The sequence below is a fragment of the Littorina saxatilis genome, linkage group LG15 (assembly GCF_037325665.1).
Source record: "Littorina saxatilis isolate snail1 linkage group LG15, US_GU_Lsax_2.0, whole genome shotgun sequence".
Lineage (NCBI taxonomy): Eukaryota > Metazoa > Mollusca > Gastropoda > Littorinimorpha > Littorinidae > Littorina > Littorina saxatilis.
Window position 1 is genome coordinate 7,911,949 of NC_090259.1, and position 19,578 is coordinate 7,931,526.

The window sequence follows — 19,578 nt, forward strand, 5'->3', positions numbered from 1 at the left end:
AAAAAAAACTAAAGTTCCCAGGTCTGAGATTAATTCATTCTTCCTTGAATCCAGGTTTCTGGGAATTTTACTCTTAAGAATACTGAATTAACAGAGACTGCACAAGAATGTGTGCAAAGTAATAAATTCATTTTTTTCCCTTCACATTTGAAAGCATGTGTGCATAGATTAGACCATGCAGAGTTAACAAGGGGGGTGGGGGTGATTATTTTACGTTCAGCACACAACTCAATAGTCTGTTTTGCAACACAGGTTTTCACGCTCACATGTTTCCTAACAAACACGTAGCTCCCATAGATATCTTCCATGATAAGTTTTATACATAATATAATGCAGTGTGACTGCTACAGTAGAGTTCAGAGAAACGCAAGTCGGAGCTGCAGTGATAATGACAATTTTGCACACGTCACTGCTCTAGTTGGATTGTCATGATTTAAGGTCCTAAAATGTTGGTTTTATGAGTGTGGGTTAGGATTGACAGTACGAAGAAGATATATCTGCTCCTCTCCCTCAAATACACACATACACCATCATCGTGTGTTTGTCCTGTAGGTTTGGGCAAACAGATAACCCGCTATCACGTGACGAACCAAAACACGTTGTCATGTGACAAACGAGCACCAGTTGTTATAAATAACTCATCCAATCAGAGCAGCATTCGACCACACAGTGGGCCTACATTCTAAACTTGGACCGCTTTATTTACACTGTTCTGTCAACAACAGCGAGAGACCGACGGTAAGCTCTTTTATTACGGTGTTACATGAATTAGTAAAATATCACCATCTGTCTCCCCACTCTGAGGCTGGTGCGGTAAGATTAGATACTTGCACGGAGGTATACGTGTGTGGTTCTCATACTCATCTTGAAAGTGAATCATACTGGGAATGGATGTAAACTGGTGCCGGTGCATTGATTAAAAAGGCATTAAAGGGTAAGGGTCGAGGTTTGTTTTCTACGCAGTGCATTCTTCTAGTTTCCACCCGCCTTCATCTTTTTGATCTGATGTTCAGTGTCAGTTCTTGTCATCTTGTCCCCACGAGAACGTATGCATGCATTAAAGGATCGAACTGAAAGTGAAACTACAGGTAGGTATAGTGCCATAGACCTATATTAGGTCCCTGGTAGTGCTGATGGGGTCTATGTCTTCTTCTTCTTCCGTAGAGGACTGGGTTCTTGCGAATGTCTTAGAGTCCTGCGGTCGATCAAAAGAGTGGGATTCCCTGTTGGAGGAGTTCCTGTAATATACAGGGAAGGCCACAGTGAGGAGTTTTTCAATAAAACTTGCAAACCATACTAAAATTTCTAAGAAATATAAAAAAAAGATCGAAAAACATCAAATTCTACCGATGTCGCAAAGCATCACGTGACTTTCAGCAATATCAGCGAAACGCTACAGGAACTTCACCCTGTGGTATTCCCCATAGACCCCATCAGCGAAGGTAGTCATGGTTATACTGCACAGTAATATGTGACACATGATCTCTCTGCTGCTGTTGTGCTTATCAACTGGGACGGTCCATATGAAAGCATCTCTGATGCAACAAAGTGTTGATTGGGCCTTGCCTATTTTTAAGTTTTGCACATCTATTCATGCCTGATCAGGAAGTGATGCCAGGAGAACTCAAGTTTCCATATCTCTTGGAAAGCAGGATTCCAGAAACTGACTTTATGTCTTTTTCAGGGTATTGTAAGGAATACTGTGTTCTCACTGATAATGTAACATATGTGATCCTCAGTCGGGGATCATGTGCACCCCCCCTCATAATTAGTATGATGTAAAATGCAATCATTTTTTCAGCATGGTGTACGGAAATTTCAACTGTAAATACATGTATTCATAATGTGAACCACATGATTGTGTTGGACTTGGTTAGGAAAAGCCATTGGTTGGAGGAGTCCATTTTTTCATGCATTTGTTGTGTCAGTGATTTTATTATTATTCTTTACATCTGCCAGTTTCAGCAGAACTTCTCAGATTGCTGGTACAGACAGACCAACATGGCGGTGTCGCAGGACATTGATGTGAAAATCCTCCCAGCATGCCCAGAGTCGACGGCCGAGATTTCCATCACACAACAGCCAATCAGTGTTTCTGTTGGTGGCAAGGTGTGTACAGTGCAACGTCCCTTTTTAAGACGCCCTGATGTAGGACTTCCCCGTTTTTAAGACCTTGGTTTTTCAGATTCTCGGGTCAAAAACCTCTTTAAATTTACCCGCTCCATTTTTCTTCTTCTTCTTCTTCTGCGTTCGTGGGCTGAAACTCCCATGTACACTCGTGTTTTTTTGCACGAGTGGAATTTTACGTGTATGACCGTTTTTACCCCGCCATTTAGGCAGCCATACGCCGTTTTCGGAGGAAGCATGCTGGGTATTTTCGTGTTTCTTTAACCCACCGAACTCTGACATGGATTACAGGATCTTTTTTGTGCGCACTTGGTCTTGTGCTTGCGTGTACACACGGGGGGTGCTCGGACACCGAGAAGAGTCTGCATACAAAGTTGACTCTGAGAAATAAATCTCTCGCCGAACGTGGGGACGAACTCACGCTGACAGCGGCCAACTGGATACAAATCCAGCGCGCTACCGACTGAGCTACATCCCCGCCACCCGCTCCATTTTAAGACTTTCTTCTTTTTGAGACCAGATTTTCTCAGATTGTTTTGGTTTATAAAGGGGGGTTCCAATTTGCAGTATGTTTCTTCTTCTTCTTCTTCGTCGTTCACTAGATGGAGATGCCAATCGCCCGCACGAAAGCAGCTGTCCTCTGTAGGTCCTCCAGGCCGCCGAAGAGCTTGACCCTCAGTGGTACTCCATCATTTTGTGATTTGCGTGATGCAGCGCTTTTTGGCACCCAGGGGGTCCCGCATCTCCGGCTTCGGCCATGGACGTTGATCAGGGGTCCCTCCCTTAGACCAATTGCCTTCCTGGGCTGTTGAGCTTGGTCTGCCCGTGGTTTTATTTCGGAGTTTTCCTTCTCCTGCAGTATGTTTCATGTTTGGTGTCACCAAAAAATGCACTTTGAGACCATCAACAATCTGAAAAACTCAGGTGTTGAAGCAAAACAGTCTAACCTGATTCAGAATAAGTGCACTTCCTGGTGACACGTTGCTAAGCCAATGAAAACAAGAAATTCCTTCGAGGTAGGAAAAACACCCCCGTTGGTCAAAGGGAAATAACCATTCTCACTGCACCCATTCTCACTGCCACCAACTGAGAAGGTTATTTCCCTTTGACCATGAATATGTTTCTCTATAAGTCCTTGTAGAATCTTAATCCACCAATAACTCCCTAACCGTGTGTTTGACTGGTCCCAATTTTTGTAAGGACCGTCTCAGGAATGTATAGAACCTGTTCACCAAGTTTGGTGACGATCGGTCCGTTCATTCTTGAGATCTATATGCGAACACAAACACACAAACAAACAAACAAACACATCGACCAAAACCTATACACACCCCTATACCGGGGGTGTAATAACATGAACATTTTTTGACAGTTTAAAAAGAATCAATAGTAAAATCTTAAGTGCAGAACAACCAGTGATGGCGCCAGTATTGTTCAAACCGGTACACACACTTTTATGATGCAAAGTGTCCAGAAAAAATGGTAGGCTGGTCATTGGAACCAGTAAGAGTCCAACTCAGAGTACCGTACTTTCCGGGTCATAAGGCGCGACTTTTTTCCTGGAGTTCGACCCCTGCGTCTTGTATAAGGAAGCGTCTAATCCATGTATGAAATACGAAAAAAATCAAAGAGACCGCCTGAGTACCAGTCAAACAACTTGTGATAATGCATGTTTCAGCTACTAGGTACTGCCCTGGCCAAGTTTCCTCGAGCTCTCAAGCCACCCAGCTATCACAATGCCTGCCTTTGATCTGGCCGCACACACAGAGCACACATAATTATTTCCACTCTGTTAAACTCGGTCACTGACCGGTCACTGACCCGGTGCAGGAAGTATTTCCTCTCTCAGATATGACAGGGGAACCACCTCTCATGGCAAAAACTGGGTCATTGACCCCTGGGAAGAAGGTCGTGTCTATAAACAAGGCCACCCAGCTATCACAATGTCTTTGATCCGCACACACAGAGTTCGACTCTGTTAAACTCGGTCACTGACCCCGAAGCAGGAAGTGTTTCCTCTCTCAGATATGACAGGAACCACCTCTCATGGCAAAAACTGGGTCATTGACCCCTGGGAAGAAGGTCGTGTCTATAAACAATGGACCTGGCTTTGATCTCGCCGGCTTATTTTCATTCTTCGACTACCGGTATACTTTTTCAATTTTGGTGCGCCCTATCGGCCCCCTGCGTCCAATGGGTGACTGGATTACAAATTTTTTTAAAAAGAAGGGGGTGCGTCTTAGCGCCTTGTCACCCGGAAAGTACGGTACTGGTTTTGTTGTTTTACCAGCAAAAAAAAAACCTGGTACATGTAGTTCTAAAAAATCAATCGGTAGGTGATACTGGCAGCCAATTTTTTTCCCCTGTATTTTCTCATTTCAACCGGTAGAATACAGGTAGTTACCGGTTAACACCAATACTGAACAACAGACTATCATTTTCAGTTTATTTAAAAAAGATGAATCGTAGTAACAACATGGGGAATTTCTATGCAGCATTGTCACTGAGAAGTTGGCATGTTTTGGATGCTTTACAAATTCTTTCAGGCATTACTGTTGGTTTGTACAGACACTGAAAATCTACAGCCAGCAGACAGAGCCAGCTACAAGCCCCAGGCTGACGGTCCTCTTGCTGCACGGCCAGGCCTTCACGTCACAGAACTGGGTGGAGATCAACACACTTCCCCTGCTGGCCTCATGGGGATACAGAGCTGTTGCCATAGATTTGCCAGGTCAGTAGTGTCACAGGGCTGTTGCCATAGGTTTGCCAGGTCAGTATAGTGCCACAGGGCTGTTGCCATAGATTTGCCAGGTCAGTAGTACCACAGGGCTGTTGCCATAGATTTTCCACGTCAGTAGTGCCACAGGGCTGTTGCCATAGGTTTTCCAGGTCAGTAATGCCACAGGGCTGTTGCCATAGATTTGCCAGGTCAGTAGTGCCACAGGGCTGCATGTTGCCATAGGTTTGCCAGGTCAGTAGTGTCATAGGGCTGTTGCCATAGGTTTGCCAGGTCAGTAGTGTCATAGGGCTGTTGCCATAGGTTTGCCAGGTCAGTAGTGCCACAGGGCTGTTGCCATAGATTTGCCAGGTCAGTAGTGCCACAGGGCTGTTGCCATAGGTTTGCCAGGTCAGTAGTGCCACAGGGCTGTTACCATAGATTTGCCATGTCAGTAGTGCCACAGGGCTGCATGTTGCCATAGGTTTGCCAGGTCAGTAGTGTCAAAGGGCTGTTGCCATAGGTTTGCCAGGTCAGACAAACAACACATGTGGGGATAAAGATGGTTATATGTACCTGAAATTGGCAAACAAAGGTAAAAACAAGTTCTGCCATAGGGAAGCCATGTCACATTGTCAGTTATATCAGTCAGAACCGTTGCCACATGCCGGCCAGGGCAATCAAATCAGTCAGAACCGTTGCCATATGCCAGCCAGGGCAATCAAATCAGTCAGAACCGTTGCCATATGCCGGCCAGGGCAATCAAGTCAGAACCGTTGCCATATGCCGGCCAGGGCAATCAAATCAGAAAGATAGTCATAGATTTGTCAAGCAGTATTATGTATAATTACACATTAACATGCTTCCATTTGAAACTTCGAGGTCTTCATCGGATATTGACGCCCGACAAAAGCTAATTGAAGCCCGACGGAGCGAAGCGACGGAGGGCTTCAATTAGACTTTGGGAGGGCGTCAATCCACGATGAAGACTGAGAAGTTTCAAATGGAAGCGTGTTAATGTTATTGTAATTCAATCTGACGACGATCTCTTTCCTGCTTTCATGCGATGGTAAACAGACAGAATTCAGTCCACCTACCTGCAAGGGTCAAGTCCCAAGAAATATGTCTCTGTATTCCTATCGTATCACTCTCCTCCTGTTTTGTTTTCTTTCACATACATTTTCCCTTCTTTTTTGACGGGTTTCTGGACAGTAAACTCAAAACAAATTCTTTTCATCACAAAAGCGATCTTTGGAATTGACTGGCGTAGTCAGAAAGAATTCATGTATCAACTTACGTCACGTATCCGACGTCATCACTTCGCATACCTTATGGTCTCGGTATTTCGTTGGTATTTCGTTGGTACTTCATATTTTCTACTTGTAAAATGACCCTCAAAGCTAACCGAGACTAGTTGAGGCTGTATCAATGCGCCTTGCCAGCAGGTTGTTAATGGAATTTTTAGCGAGTGACTATCGACAATTAGTGACCGGTAATTTTTAATGAGTCAGTCAAGTCAAGTCAGTCAAACAGTTTATTTACCAAATGCAAAGCACAGGATTTTGTTATGGTGTATGCATAAAACTTCACACTCCTTCCACACGCATATATCATAATAAATATGTACAGATAAAGTGTTGAATTTCACTGGGCCTATTTACGTGTGTATACCAACCAGACAGTTCAAAATGGACTGGTTGTTCTTTTAGCACCAATTTGACAGGAGTAATCACAGGTTGCATGGATAAAGATAAATGAATTCCCTAAAATCATATCTAAAAATATAATCATCAATATAATAAATCCGAGTACATGCTGACACAGTTATTGAAAGGACACAACCCTTATATATATTAAGATATTTCATTTAAGGATACTCGATCCAGAGTTGGGGCATTCTGACCAATCACAGGATCTGTTTCATTAAAACGCAAACTCGATTGAATTACAATTGTCGATGGCCCCCAGAGAACAGCATGGAGAAGGGTCTCTGCCTCCTCAGCCCTCATGTCCCCCCCCACGACTGTCACAGTCAGGGGATTGATGATGATGATGATGATGATGATGATGATGATGATGACTATGACTATGATGATTATGTCTGGTTGTGCAGGTTACGGACAGAGTAAAGACGTGTCGCTGGACGGAGTGTCACAAGAAGATTTCATGGCGGCGCTGGTTGGCACCTTGGGGTCGCTTCCCGTCATCGTGAGTCCCTCGATGAGCGGCGCTTTCTCCTTGCCGTACCTCTTCTCTGACCCCAGTGGCAGCACACAGCGAGCCACCGCCTACATCCCTGTCGCCCCTGTTATGACTGATCAGTACACGGCCAACTATCCTGAGAGTCAGGTACGGGGTTGTTTGGTATATATGGTGGATTGGTGGGGGGAGGGAGGGGGGAATATGAGAGGGTAGTTATGATGTCTAACAATGATTAGTAGGCAACTGCCTACATTCTGGTTGCCCCCGTCATTACTGAATGATACGCATTAGGCTTTCCTAAAAGTAAGGCACGGGTTTCGTTTCATATTAAGGGTGGATTGGTGGGGGCAGAGGGAATGTGGGGGGGGGGGGGGGTAGTTATAATGTCAAACAAGGAAGTAACCATGCAACTGCCTATGTTTTGTTTGCCCTCTTCGTTACTGGATGGAAGGTGGTAGGCTTTCCTAAGAGTGAGGTACGGGGTTCGTTTCTATTATATATATGGTGGAGTTGGGGGGGGGGTGAGGTGGGGGCTGGAGGGGGGAATGTTGGAGGGTAGTTATAATGTCAACCAAGGAAGGAACCAACTGCCTGTAATGTTCTGGTTGCCGCCTTCATGACTGGATGGCATGCAGCCAACTTTCCCACTACTGTTTTAACATTGTACCTATCAGGTGTAATCTTTAGTGTTTTGCTTATGTGAGTTTAAGACTTTTATCATCTTTCTGCAAGGTGGGCATCTGGTTTGGCATATATAGCTTTGTCCATTTGGCCATTTTTCTCTTTGTGTGTGTGTGTGTGTGTGTGTGTGCTGTTCAGCTTAATCGATCATCAGGTCACTTTGTCAGTGTGCACATAATTATTTTACTCTTTTGCAGTAATTCAGAGGTCTTGAATGGTGTGTTATTTTAATCAGCCAGATAAAGATAGGGGGCCCAGTAGCTCAGTTGGTAGAGCACTGGACTTGTGATCGGAAGGTCGCAGGATCGAATTCGGGCCGGGACGGACACGGGTCAACTTTATGTGCAGACCCAGAGACGGAAGCCATGTCCCACTCCCGTGTCATCACAATGGCACGTAAAAGACCTTGGTCATTCTGCCATAAGTGCAGGTGGCTGAATACACCTAAACACGCAGACACCTGGGTAGCGCGACTCCGTTGCTGCTAGCTTTCCACTGGGAGGAAGCGACCCGAATTTCCCAGCGATGGGACAATAAAGTCATGAAAATGAAAAAAGAAAAAAAAAGAAGAAAAAAATGATAATGTAACCCTTTTTTGAAAAGATGAAGGAAAAACCTGAACTCTTCTTGTTGTTGCGTTTGCTATCTGATGTGTCAATTGACTTTTGAATTTTTGTTATCTTGTCAACAGTTACCGACTCTGATCGTCTACGGGGAAAATGATGAGCAGCTTGGGTCTCGCAGTCACGATGACCTGAAGGTGCTGCCAGCGTCAAAGGTTGCTGCCCTTCCTGAAGCGGGTCACGCATGTTACATGAACCAGCCAGCCATGTTCCACAACGTTGTCTACCAGTTCCTGTCTTCCGTCGAAGGTCAAGAGGATTAAAGCCATGCCAGTTACATGAACCACGGGTGAAAGATGAACCAGTGGGCTTTGTTCTACGATTGCTGTTTACTACAGTGGTTCCTGTAATGTGATGCCCCTCTTATGAGAAGACACCTCCCATGAAAGGACACAATGGTCTAATGTCTTCAAAAAATATACCTCTTATTACAGGCCACCTGCTGTGTAGGGACACTTTTTGCTAGCCCCAAGGGTGTCCTTTCATCGCAGGTACCATTGTCGTTCCATGTCTGAAGTTGAAAGGTCAAGGTTACGCAAGTTTACTGAAGTAGTGGACTTGTTCCGCAATACCGTCTACAGGTTTTGGTCAGCACTCCAGGGACCAAAGTTCAATCTCATGATCATTGTCTGCACCAGCACACAACTTTTTTCTTCATTTAGACATGTACTTTGTAAGAAAATTAACTGGACACCTTTTCAACTGCATGTGATGCGGCAGGCCCATATTTTGGGTGCATCTGTGGGTGATTTTGTGTGCCTTGATTTCAAAATTGAACGGCTGATTTGGAGTAATTGCCACGTTCTGGCTGTGCGAAACCAACTTTTATGACTTTTTCCAAAGTGCCAGTGACTTCACTGTGCCTGAAGTTGTGGTGAGGCCGAATAGCCAGCTGTTCTTAAAGTTTATAATACAATTGTGTTCATCTTTATATGCGTAACTTATCTGTAACTTTACTGCAGGTGTGATTAATGGTTTGTATTTTGACATGATCAAAGTGTCACTGCTACAGAACACATGTTTTTTGTAGTTTTCTTTAAATGCCAATAGTGAGACATAATTATATGAATTCCGCTTTATGCATAAGAACAGCATGTTATCTACTGTAATTACGCAGATAGTACATTGTTTATATATATTTATATACAGATGTTTTTGTATTGTTATTCTACATACCTTGTGATAGACAGATGCTTGTGCAATGAAATACAGTGGAGTCCGGTACAACGAATCTCAAGGGAGATATATATTTTTTTTTCACAATTTTTTTTAGTCAGAAAAGGTTACATTCATGTATTGGTAGGTTCACAGTATGGGAAAGGCAATTCAGAACATTGTGACATTAACAAAAACACCTTTTGTGTACAATGGCAGAAAATAAAGTGTTTTTACGTATACAAAAGCAGGAAAGTGTGTGCAGTTACTCTTGTATCAGATCTGTGTACGCAGCCCACTTATGAATGTATTTGTCATAACTCTTTGTAATCTGATGTACTTGTTTGTCTATTTTGTGTACTATGCAAGTTCTCTAAAGTACATGTTGAGAGTTGGTTGGACTTTAGCAAGTCTACACTTATAAACAGGGACTGGGTGGCCGAGTGGTAACGCACTTGCGCTCGGAAGCGAGAGGTTGCGTGTTCAGGCCTGGGTCAGGCCGCAATTTTCTCCCCCCTTTCCTAACCTAGGTGGTGGGTTCAAGTGCTAGTCTTTCGGATGAGACGAAAAACCGAGGTCCCTTCGTGTACACTACATTGGGGTGTGCACGTTAAAGATCCCACGATTGACAAAAGGGTCTTTCCTGGCAAAATTGTATAGGCATAGATAAAAATGTCCATCAAATACCCGTGGGACCTGGAATAAAGTAAAAAAATTCCATCTCACACGGCATTAAGTCTCAGGAAACATGAATACACGCATGCAGGAAAAAGAAAAAAAAATATGGGTAGCGCCGTATGTATGGCAGCTCACTTTCCCCGGGGAGAAAGCAGCCCGAATTTCCATGAGGGTAACCTCACTGGACTGTAAATCTTATCCAATCCAATAAACAAAAAACTTGGCAATTAATAATATGTGTGAAAAACCTTCGTCGACTTTTGTCTTATTGTCATTGCCAAACAGTACAAGAGTAGGGTTCAAAGCAAGTCGGGTACAAAAATCAAGAAACGGAACCTGGATATTGAATTTTGTTTGAATTCGCTGTAGAGTTTTCAACCCTAAAAGTTTTCCCACTCACCTTCAAATGATCGTCCCATCGATCTTTCCTTGGAGAGTACAATCTCTGCATGTTTTCAACAGCTTCATAATATAATCCATTGAGAGAGGCATAGTTCAAATGTTCACTTTACTGTCACAATTTTAGAAGTAAAATTTAAAAAGTCGTGTAAAAGCATGTACATGTACATTCTGATCAATCTCCGTGTCCGTCAAAAAAGACACTGCACACACCGACACTGCCGCGACACACGTACTAAGCTGTTTTGAAAAAGTCCAGAATGTTTGTCTGACGCTGCTCAGAACTGGCACACTTCTCCACTGTACACTCCAATTTGGAGATCATATCCAAGTCACAGACATCGCTGCACTTTGCCTGCAAGTAGCGACGTAGGGTATTGGCAGCAACACGTGCTTCTGTGGCAGTTGGTGTTGGGAGCGGTTCTGGGTCAACACAGCGGCGGTGGCTGTTCCGTGCACCTCCCGCTGTTTGTTCAGAGTTCGCTCATCACGCGATGTGCACTTGTGTTTGTGTATTTTTGTCTTTGGAGACAATTATTGACATCAGTTCGTTGTAGCCTTGTGACTTTTAGAGACAAAACGGCTCTGGGGCGATGAAAACGTGTTTGTTAAAAGAGGGGTTCGTTATGCAAATGAGTTCAAAAGGTTCGATGTAGCCGGAAAGTAACAAGTAAGAAATAGAAGGCTGTCTGCCGGGAAATCAATGGCAGTTTGTTAAAAGAGGGATTTCTTTATACCCAGGTTCGTTATAGCTGGATTCCACTGTACTGCACAATTATGCAGAGGTTTAAAAAAAAAAAAGATTTGAATCATAACTCTTTCTCTGTAACGATCTCTTTTGGACTCTTGCTTCCGGGCTGGTCAGTATAGACAGGTTGTAATGTAGTTGAATGGTGTGCTGTGGCTTACTGTGGCTTACCAAACAGGTTGTAATGTAGTTGAATGGTATGCTGTGGCTTACCAAACAGATTGTAATGTAGTTGAATGGTATGCTGTGGCTTATTTTACCAAACAAGTTGTAATGTAGTTGAATGGTATGCTGTGGCTTACCAAACAGGTTGTAATGTAGTTGAATGGTGTGCTGTGGCTTACCAAACAGGTTGTAATGTAGTTGAATGGTATGCTGTGGCTTACCAAACAAGTTGTAATGTAGTTGAATGGTATGCTGTGGCTTACCAAACAGGTTGTAATGTAGTTGAATGGTGTGCTGTGGCTTACCAAACAGGTTGTAATGTAGTTGAATGGTGTGCTGTGGCTTACCAAACAAGTTGTAATGTAGTTGAATGGTATGCTGTGGCTTACCAAACAGGTTGTAATGTAGTTGAATGGTGTGCTGTGGCTTACCAAACAGGTTGTAATGTAGTTGAATGGTGTGCTGTGGCTTACCAAACAGCACAAATAGTGCCATAATAGCATGTTCTATTTATTTTTTAAATCTCAATCAATCAATATGTAAGGCTTATATCGCGCGTATTCCGTGGGTACAGTTCTAAGCGCAGGGATTTATTTATTGTTATTTGTTATTTTTATTTTATGCAATTTATATTGCGCACATATTCAAGGGATTTATTTATGCCGTGTGAGATGGAATTTTTTTTTTTTACACAATACATCACGCATTCACATTGGCCAGCAGGTCGCAGCCATTTCGGCGCATATCCTACTTTTCACGGCCTATTATTCCAAGTCACACGGGTATTTTGGTGGACATTTTTATCTATGCCTATACAATTTTGCCAGGAAAGACCCTTTTTATCAATCGTGGGATCTTTAAATCTCACAGGGATGTCTATGCTCTGAAAGATACCCCCCGCGGGTTAGGGGGAAGAATTTACTCGATGCTCCCCAGCATGTCTTAAGAGGCGACTAACGGATTCTGTTTCTCCTTTTACCCTTGTTAAGTGTTTCTTGTATAGAATATAGTCAATTTTTGTAAAGATTTTAGTCAAGCAGTATGTAAGAAATGTTAAATCCTTTGTACTGGAAACTTGCATTCTCCCAGTAAGGTAATATATTGTACTACGTTGCAAGCCCCTGGAGCAAATTTTTGATTAGTGCTTTTGTGAACAAGAAACAATTGACAAGTGGCTCTATCCCATCTTCCCCCTTTCCCCGTCGCGATATAACCCTTCGTGGTTGAAAACGACGTTAAACACCAAATAAAGAAAGAAATGCTCTGAAAGATGTCGACTACGACTGGAGTAGATTTCAATGTGTTTGTTTGAAGAATTTGTTGCTTATATTCCAAGGGGATGTCAAGTTAGGAAGTAAGCAATCATGAGCCAGTACCTTGCTGTTTGGTAAGTCACTGCATACCATTCAACTACATTAGAACCTGTCTAAACTGATCGGCCAAGGAACGGTCCAAAAGTGAGACAGGTGGTTGCCGTGGAAAGGTGAATTATATAAATAAAAAACCCAGACACCTAACGTTCCAAAACTTAGAATAAAAAACAAGAATTATAGGATATTGGAATGTTTTATTATTGACAAAACAAAAGGTTTTATTTGCAATACGTCGACCCAGTGGTGTTTTAATTAGACGGACAAACACTTCTGATACATATAATGAACTTATCTCAAAATAGTGAACGAATCTCAATAGCAAGATGCTGGCCAGGTGAATTATATAGCAAAACCATCGTTCAAAATCTTCATGGGTGGTCGTAATGGGAACGTGGTCGTTACTGAGAGGTGGTCGCCAGGGCAGGTGGCAGTGTATTATATGTTATTTGTATTTTTGACCAAAATATGACATTTTACACAGATCAAGACAGTCAGTGTTCCTCCGAGACCGCGCTAGCGGTCGAGGTGAACAATGACTGCTGTCTCGATCTGTGTAAAATGTCATATTTTGGTCAAAAATACAAATAACATTATGTATCGATCGATTCTAGTAAGAATTCCTTTTCGTTTCTATGATTGAATGCACACAAATATGCACTATTTTGTAGTTTCGGCTGGCCGCCTAGATATGAAGTTTTGTTGGTCTCTGACGTCACATGGCTCAAAGAAGGGAAATCCAGAGTCCAATCGATACATTTCAGTATTTCTGTGTGTTTTAGCAAATACAAAACAGAGACCATGGAGGTAGAATAGAAATATTGTTACATTAAAATTGAGAAGTTGTGCATGAGTATGCCATTGAAATTCAGACTTAAAGTACATTTGTTGTTAATTTATTAAGAGAAAAAGCATGTGTTTTTTTTAAGGGGAGAGGGAGCGCACACATTTACTTTTAACACAGAGGGGATGCCGCTATTGATGTTTCTTAGATCTGATGTTACAGTGTATGTTTGTGAAATCTGTGAATACAATTATATGAAGTGCAATGGCTAACTCCTGCGTGTGTGCATGTGCAAGTATACAAATGCATACACCCACAAAATAGGCACACACACACACACACACACACACACACACACACTGTGTGTGACACACACACACACACACACACACTTGATAAAATAATGCAGTTCCTAGGAAACATTATTTTTAACACAAATATTTCCCTTCAAATTCATTGTATTTCAATTCATAATAAAAACAGAACATGTTTCATCTTTGTGTTGTTGAAATGTAAGATACTGACTGCTGCAAATTATTTATCAACATGCAAGTTTTGATGATTATAAAGCCAGCAACTTGTCCTAAATACAGTGGAACCCCCCCTTTCAAGGCCTGGCTTTGTCAGACTTTCTCTTCATCACCTCTGTAAATGTAACCTCATTTTAAGACTCCCTTCTTTTTTAAGATCTCAATTTCTTAATTTTTTAAAGGTCGTTAAAATGGGGTTTTCTTGTACTGACACGAAGGGTAAAGCACCTCATTTAAAGTGCACCTCCTTTAAAGTGCACCTCCTCGCTCCTTTCTTTAAACTTCTTCCATATTTACCTTGCTGCCTATTAAAAGCATCAGTGTATACATCAGGTCTTTTTTTGTGTGCAGAATTCCTGCACTGTAGCATATTTTGCTTTGGCAGAATCCATAGTTCGTTGGCAACTTTTAAATGTTCCCGAGCATTTTCAGGCTGCATTGGGTTAACCCATGCATTTCTATTATGCTGTACTCAGGGCAGTTCATTTCTATTATGCTGTACTCAGGGCAGTTCATTTTGCACACACAAAAAAGATTTTAATTTAAGCTGACCAAATTCAGCTGGAACATATTTAAATATACCGAACTGATTTCAATGATAAAAATGTGAATTCTGGTCATCGGGACAGCACAAAATGTACCTACAAAATCCAACGCCTACTTCAGCATAAACACATGAACTAAAAAAACAAACTATCAACATTCAGTCGCACTTTCATTTTGCATTTTTGTTACATCTGCTAACATACTTTCTTCACAATAATATAGAGCGACAATAGGTTGTATAAACATGCACACAAAAAAGAGTATAGCGCTGTAAAACAGGGCTTTTTCATGCAGTATATGTCCCAATCACATTACAGGGTTTTCTATAGCTTAAGCACACGCTGAATACTAGGCACAGAGCAACGTATGTTATTCCGTTGATACCCCCTTTTCACATCCTCCAGTTTAAGACTACCCCATTTTTAAGACCTTGTGTTTTCAGATTTTCTGTTCATGTCTGTCAATTTACCTCCATTTAAAGACCCCCTCCCAGCAATGACCTGATTTACTCAGATTTTTAAAGGTCTTTAACAGGCGATTCCACTATACACTGTTACCTTGTTTAGCAGAAAACGTGCATGTTTCCAATTCACAGCAACACTTATAATTTTTTGTCTGGTTAAAGATACAGCAAAAAACATAATACAATAAAATTCCAACAATTCAAACAAAACAATACCACATATTCTAGCAATATTCACATCATTTTATGGAATTTTGACAGTGCAGGTTATGCATATAATCAACCACAAGTAAAATCAATTCATCAAAAAAACATCAAAACTGCTTTAAAAAGGTAATCACGTACTCTATCATTCCTTTTTTCATATTCAATAGTAAATTTAAATACAAGTACGATCGAGGTTCCATGTTATAAAAACAATTGTTAAATCTATTTTAGGCAAAACCCAAAAGTGACCATAAGAATGCAGGTGACCTACAATAATGGTTCATGTAAATAAAGCCTGCTGTTAAATCAATTGATACATGAGATGATCATTGCAAGGAAAGATAATCAAGAAATACGATGACTATTGAAAGTAAGGATAATAAAAACATGAGATGATCATTAAAAGAAAAAATAATCGAGACATGAGATGATCATTAAAAGAAAAGATCATCGAGACATGAGATGATCATTAAAGAAAAAGATAATATAAACATGAGATGATCATTAAAAGAAAAAATAATCGAGACATGAGATGATCATTAAAGGAAAAGATAATCGAGACATGAGATGATCATTAAAAGAAAAGATAATCGTGACATGAGATGATCATTAAAAGAAAAGATAATCGTGACATGAGATGATCATTAAAAGAAAAAATAATCGAGACATGAGATGATCATTAAAGGAAAAGATAATCGAGACATGAGATGATCATTAAAAGAAAAGATAATCATGAGATGATCATTAAAAGAAAAGATCATCGAGACATGAGATGATCATTAAAGAAAAAGATAATATAAACATGAGATGATCATTAAAAGAAAAGATCATCGAGACATGAGATGATCATTAAAGAAAAAGATAATATAAACATGAGATGATCATTAAAAGAAAAAATAATCGAGACATGAGATGATCATTAAAGGAAAAGATAATCGAGACATGAGATGATCATTAAAAGAAAAGATAATCAATACATGAGATGCATCTTGAAAAAAGAAACCAAAGATAACTGTCAAGATATGAATTGATCACAGAAAAAAAAGACAACTAAGGCATTATAAGATGATCATTGAAAGGAAAGATAATCAAGACATGAGATGATTGTTAAAAGGAAAGATAACTCAGAAATGAGATGAGTGTGAAAGGAAAAATAACCCATATAACCAACCCTCAGCTGTTGCTGCTATATTACTTGACTACGAGCATGGTTTGCACAACAGAACAAAATCAAGCACCTTCTACTTTTGCCCCTCAAATGAGTAATATGCACCAACATTGAAACAAATGCAGCTCAGTTGACAATTATCATGACAATTTCCAATGAAAAAAAATTAACATTAAAAAAAAAAGCACATGCTCTCTTATTTCACAGAGGCACAGACACATACCTCTCTCTCTTTCTCTCCCTTCCACTCTTAGTTTCACTCAGTTTATCTTGTGAACATTTCCACTGATCAAAAAAACACAATATGTTATTGTTAACATTACAAGCACACACTTTCTTTCTTTCTGCGTTCCACTTTCTAAATAGCTACCAACAAACAGTAGCTAAACTCAACAGATATAAAGTTGTGCAGGCATCGTCATACCAGATACAGAGTATCTTTGTGTGTAATTCTCATTTCCTTTGACTGAAGCCTGATATTCATTGGTAATAATTATTTGTTATATATTATTAATTATATTATTTGGACGAAGTCGACTTAATGAAATCGGCTTTGTGAAGCTGGTTGCACGCAGCTTTGGCAGTGCATTTTTGGTAAAAAGACCAGTGAAGTCAACTTAAGCTTAATTCAGGACCAAGCACCTTCAAGGTCATGATGCACAAACTAAAGGCACAATCTCAGTGCAAAGGACACACAAGTTCTTTCAGTTACAGCCCTGTCTGTCTTTGAGAGATACAACATACATATTCTCACCGCCCTTTTAGCAAAGCAAGGCTGGCCGCACAAAGTTTTCATACTAAGTTTTGGTAAAACAGACTTTGCACAGTCTTTGCCAAGTCCACTTTGAGCTTAATGAAGGACCGCCTTAACCGCCACACACACAAGTCATCTACATCACAGTCTTCTCATCACAGTCAATGCAACCAAAATGCTACAACTCTGCATCATGTTACAAGTCCGCATTACATTTTACACACGACAAATGCTGTGTATATGCAGATCCCAGTGTACAGAAAACTCACATGTACATCTACATACAGTCTGCGTCAGGTCAACCATGTGCATCAGTCTATATAACGCTATACGTGCATGTTACAGTCCACCTAACACAGCACACTTCACATATATGTATCACATTCTTCATAAGACTACACGCACACAATGCTACACACGCACATGAAGCATCACATCACACATGCATACATCACACTCTTCATAACACTACACGCACACAACGCTACGCACGCACATGAAATATCACATATAAACATCACATTCTTCATAACACTACACGCACACAACGCTATGCACGCACATGAAATATCACATATAAACATCACATTTTTCATAAGACTACACGCACACAATGCTACGCACGCACATGAAGCATCACATCACACATGCATACATCACACTCTTCATAACACTACACGCACACAACGCTACGCACGCGCATGAAATATCACATAACACATGCATACATCACATTCTTCATAACACTACACGCACACAACGCTACGCACGCACATGAAATATCACATAAAAACATCACATTCTTCATAACACTACATGCACTGAACGCTACATACGCACATGAAGCATGACATCACACATGCATACATCACACTCTTCCTAACACTATACGCACACAACACTACACACAACACTACACACAACGCTACACACAACGCTACACACAACGCTACACACAACACTACACACAACACTACACACAACACTACACACAACACTACACACAACACTACACACAACGCTACACACATCACTACACACAACACTACACACAACACTACACACATCACTACACACAACACTACACACAACACTACACACATCACTACACACATCACTACACACAACACTACACACAACGCTACACACAACGCTACACACAACGCTACACACAACGCTACACACAACACTACACACAACACTACACACAACACTACACACAACACTACACACAACACTACACACAACACTACACACAACGCTACACACAACGCTACACACAACACTACACACAACACTACACACAACACTACACACAACACTACACTACACACAACACTACACACAACACTACACACAACACTACACACAACACTACACACAACACTACACACAACACTACACACAACACTACACACAACACTACACACAACGCTACACACAACACTACACACAACACTACACACAACACTACACTACACACAACACTACACACAACACTACACACAACGCTACAAACAACACTACACACATACATCACAAATAGACAAGACACATGGTTCTCTTCTTGTTCTGACACGACTTTTTTTCCTTCACTAATTCCTTCATTTGGGGTGCTTGTTCATTATTCCATTTTGGGAATTTTCTCAACACTCACTCTTGTGGTAGTTGTTTTCATCATTTCTTTTGGGGGGATATATTTTCATCAATCCCTTTAGGCTTTTTTTTACCATTACCTTTTCTGTATTTTTTTTTTCACAAGCGTCATGGTATTTTGTCATCACTTTTCTTGGGCTATTTCGTGAAAGAACAGTGTTGTTCCACACACATGCAAAGGCCTCGTGTGCATGCCGATGTGGCATGCCTTCACCTATTTTTTGTTGTGAATACTTTTTGCTTCAGCCCTTTTACGGTGTAAAGGAAGTAAACCGTGTTTTTATCATGGCACCTTGTTGTGACCAGTGTTTGTGGAGCGTTATTTAACTACCTTTACGCGTGAGACTTAGTTTTTTTACCGCAATATGCAATACTGTATCATAATATGCAATACTGATATCTAGTAATCAGATGTAGAGTAATAAACCAGTATCTTTGCGCGTTATCGCTTGTAACCTGTGTTTGTCATTTCGTATGAACAATTTCTAGTACCAGCCTCGCACACGAAGGCGCGCACACCTCGCCTTTAAACACACCCACCCTCCTTTCCCTCCCTGCACACCCACACGTCCCCACCCGACACACACACCCACATGTCCCCACACG

The 19,578-nt window shown here is 41.2% G+C and overlaps 1 protein-coding gene across 4 annotated transcripts; it reads left to right on the forward strand.

Moving 5' to 3' along the window:
- The first annotated feature begins 605 nt into the window (after positions 1 to 605).
- Positions 606 to 13,920, forward strand: LOC138948409 (putative protein-lysine deacylase ABHD14B). Of its 4 annotated transcripts, XR_011449987.1 has the most exons (6): positions 606 to 738; positions 1,960 to 2,109; positions 4,696 to 4,858; positions 6,957 to 7,192; positions 8,418 to 11,455; positions 11,508 to 13,920. XR_011449987.1 is itself a non-coding variant. In XM_070319943.1 (5 exons), the coding sequence occupies exons 2-5, from the start codon at positions 2,002 to 2,004 to the stop codon at positions 8,610 to 8,612; spliced, it is 702 nt and encodes a 233-aa protein (XP_070176044.1). In that variant the 5' UTR covers positions 606 to 738; positions 1,960 to 2,001; the 3' UTR covers positions 8,613 to 13,920. The 4 variants fall into 4 exon arrangements, 3 of the variants coding, with proteins under 3 accessions (XP_070176044.1, XP_070176046.1, XP_070176045.1); XM_070319943.1 differs by having other exon boundaries at positions 8,418 to 13,920; XM_070319945.1 differs by lacking the exon at positions 606 to 738 and adding an exon at positions 781 to 934 and having other exon boundaries at positions 8,418 to 13,920.
- Positions 13,921 to 19,578: the final 5,658 nt, after the last annotated feature.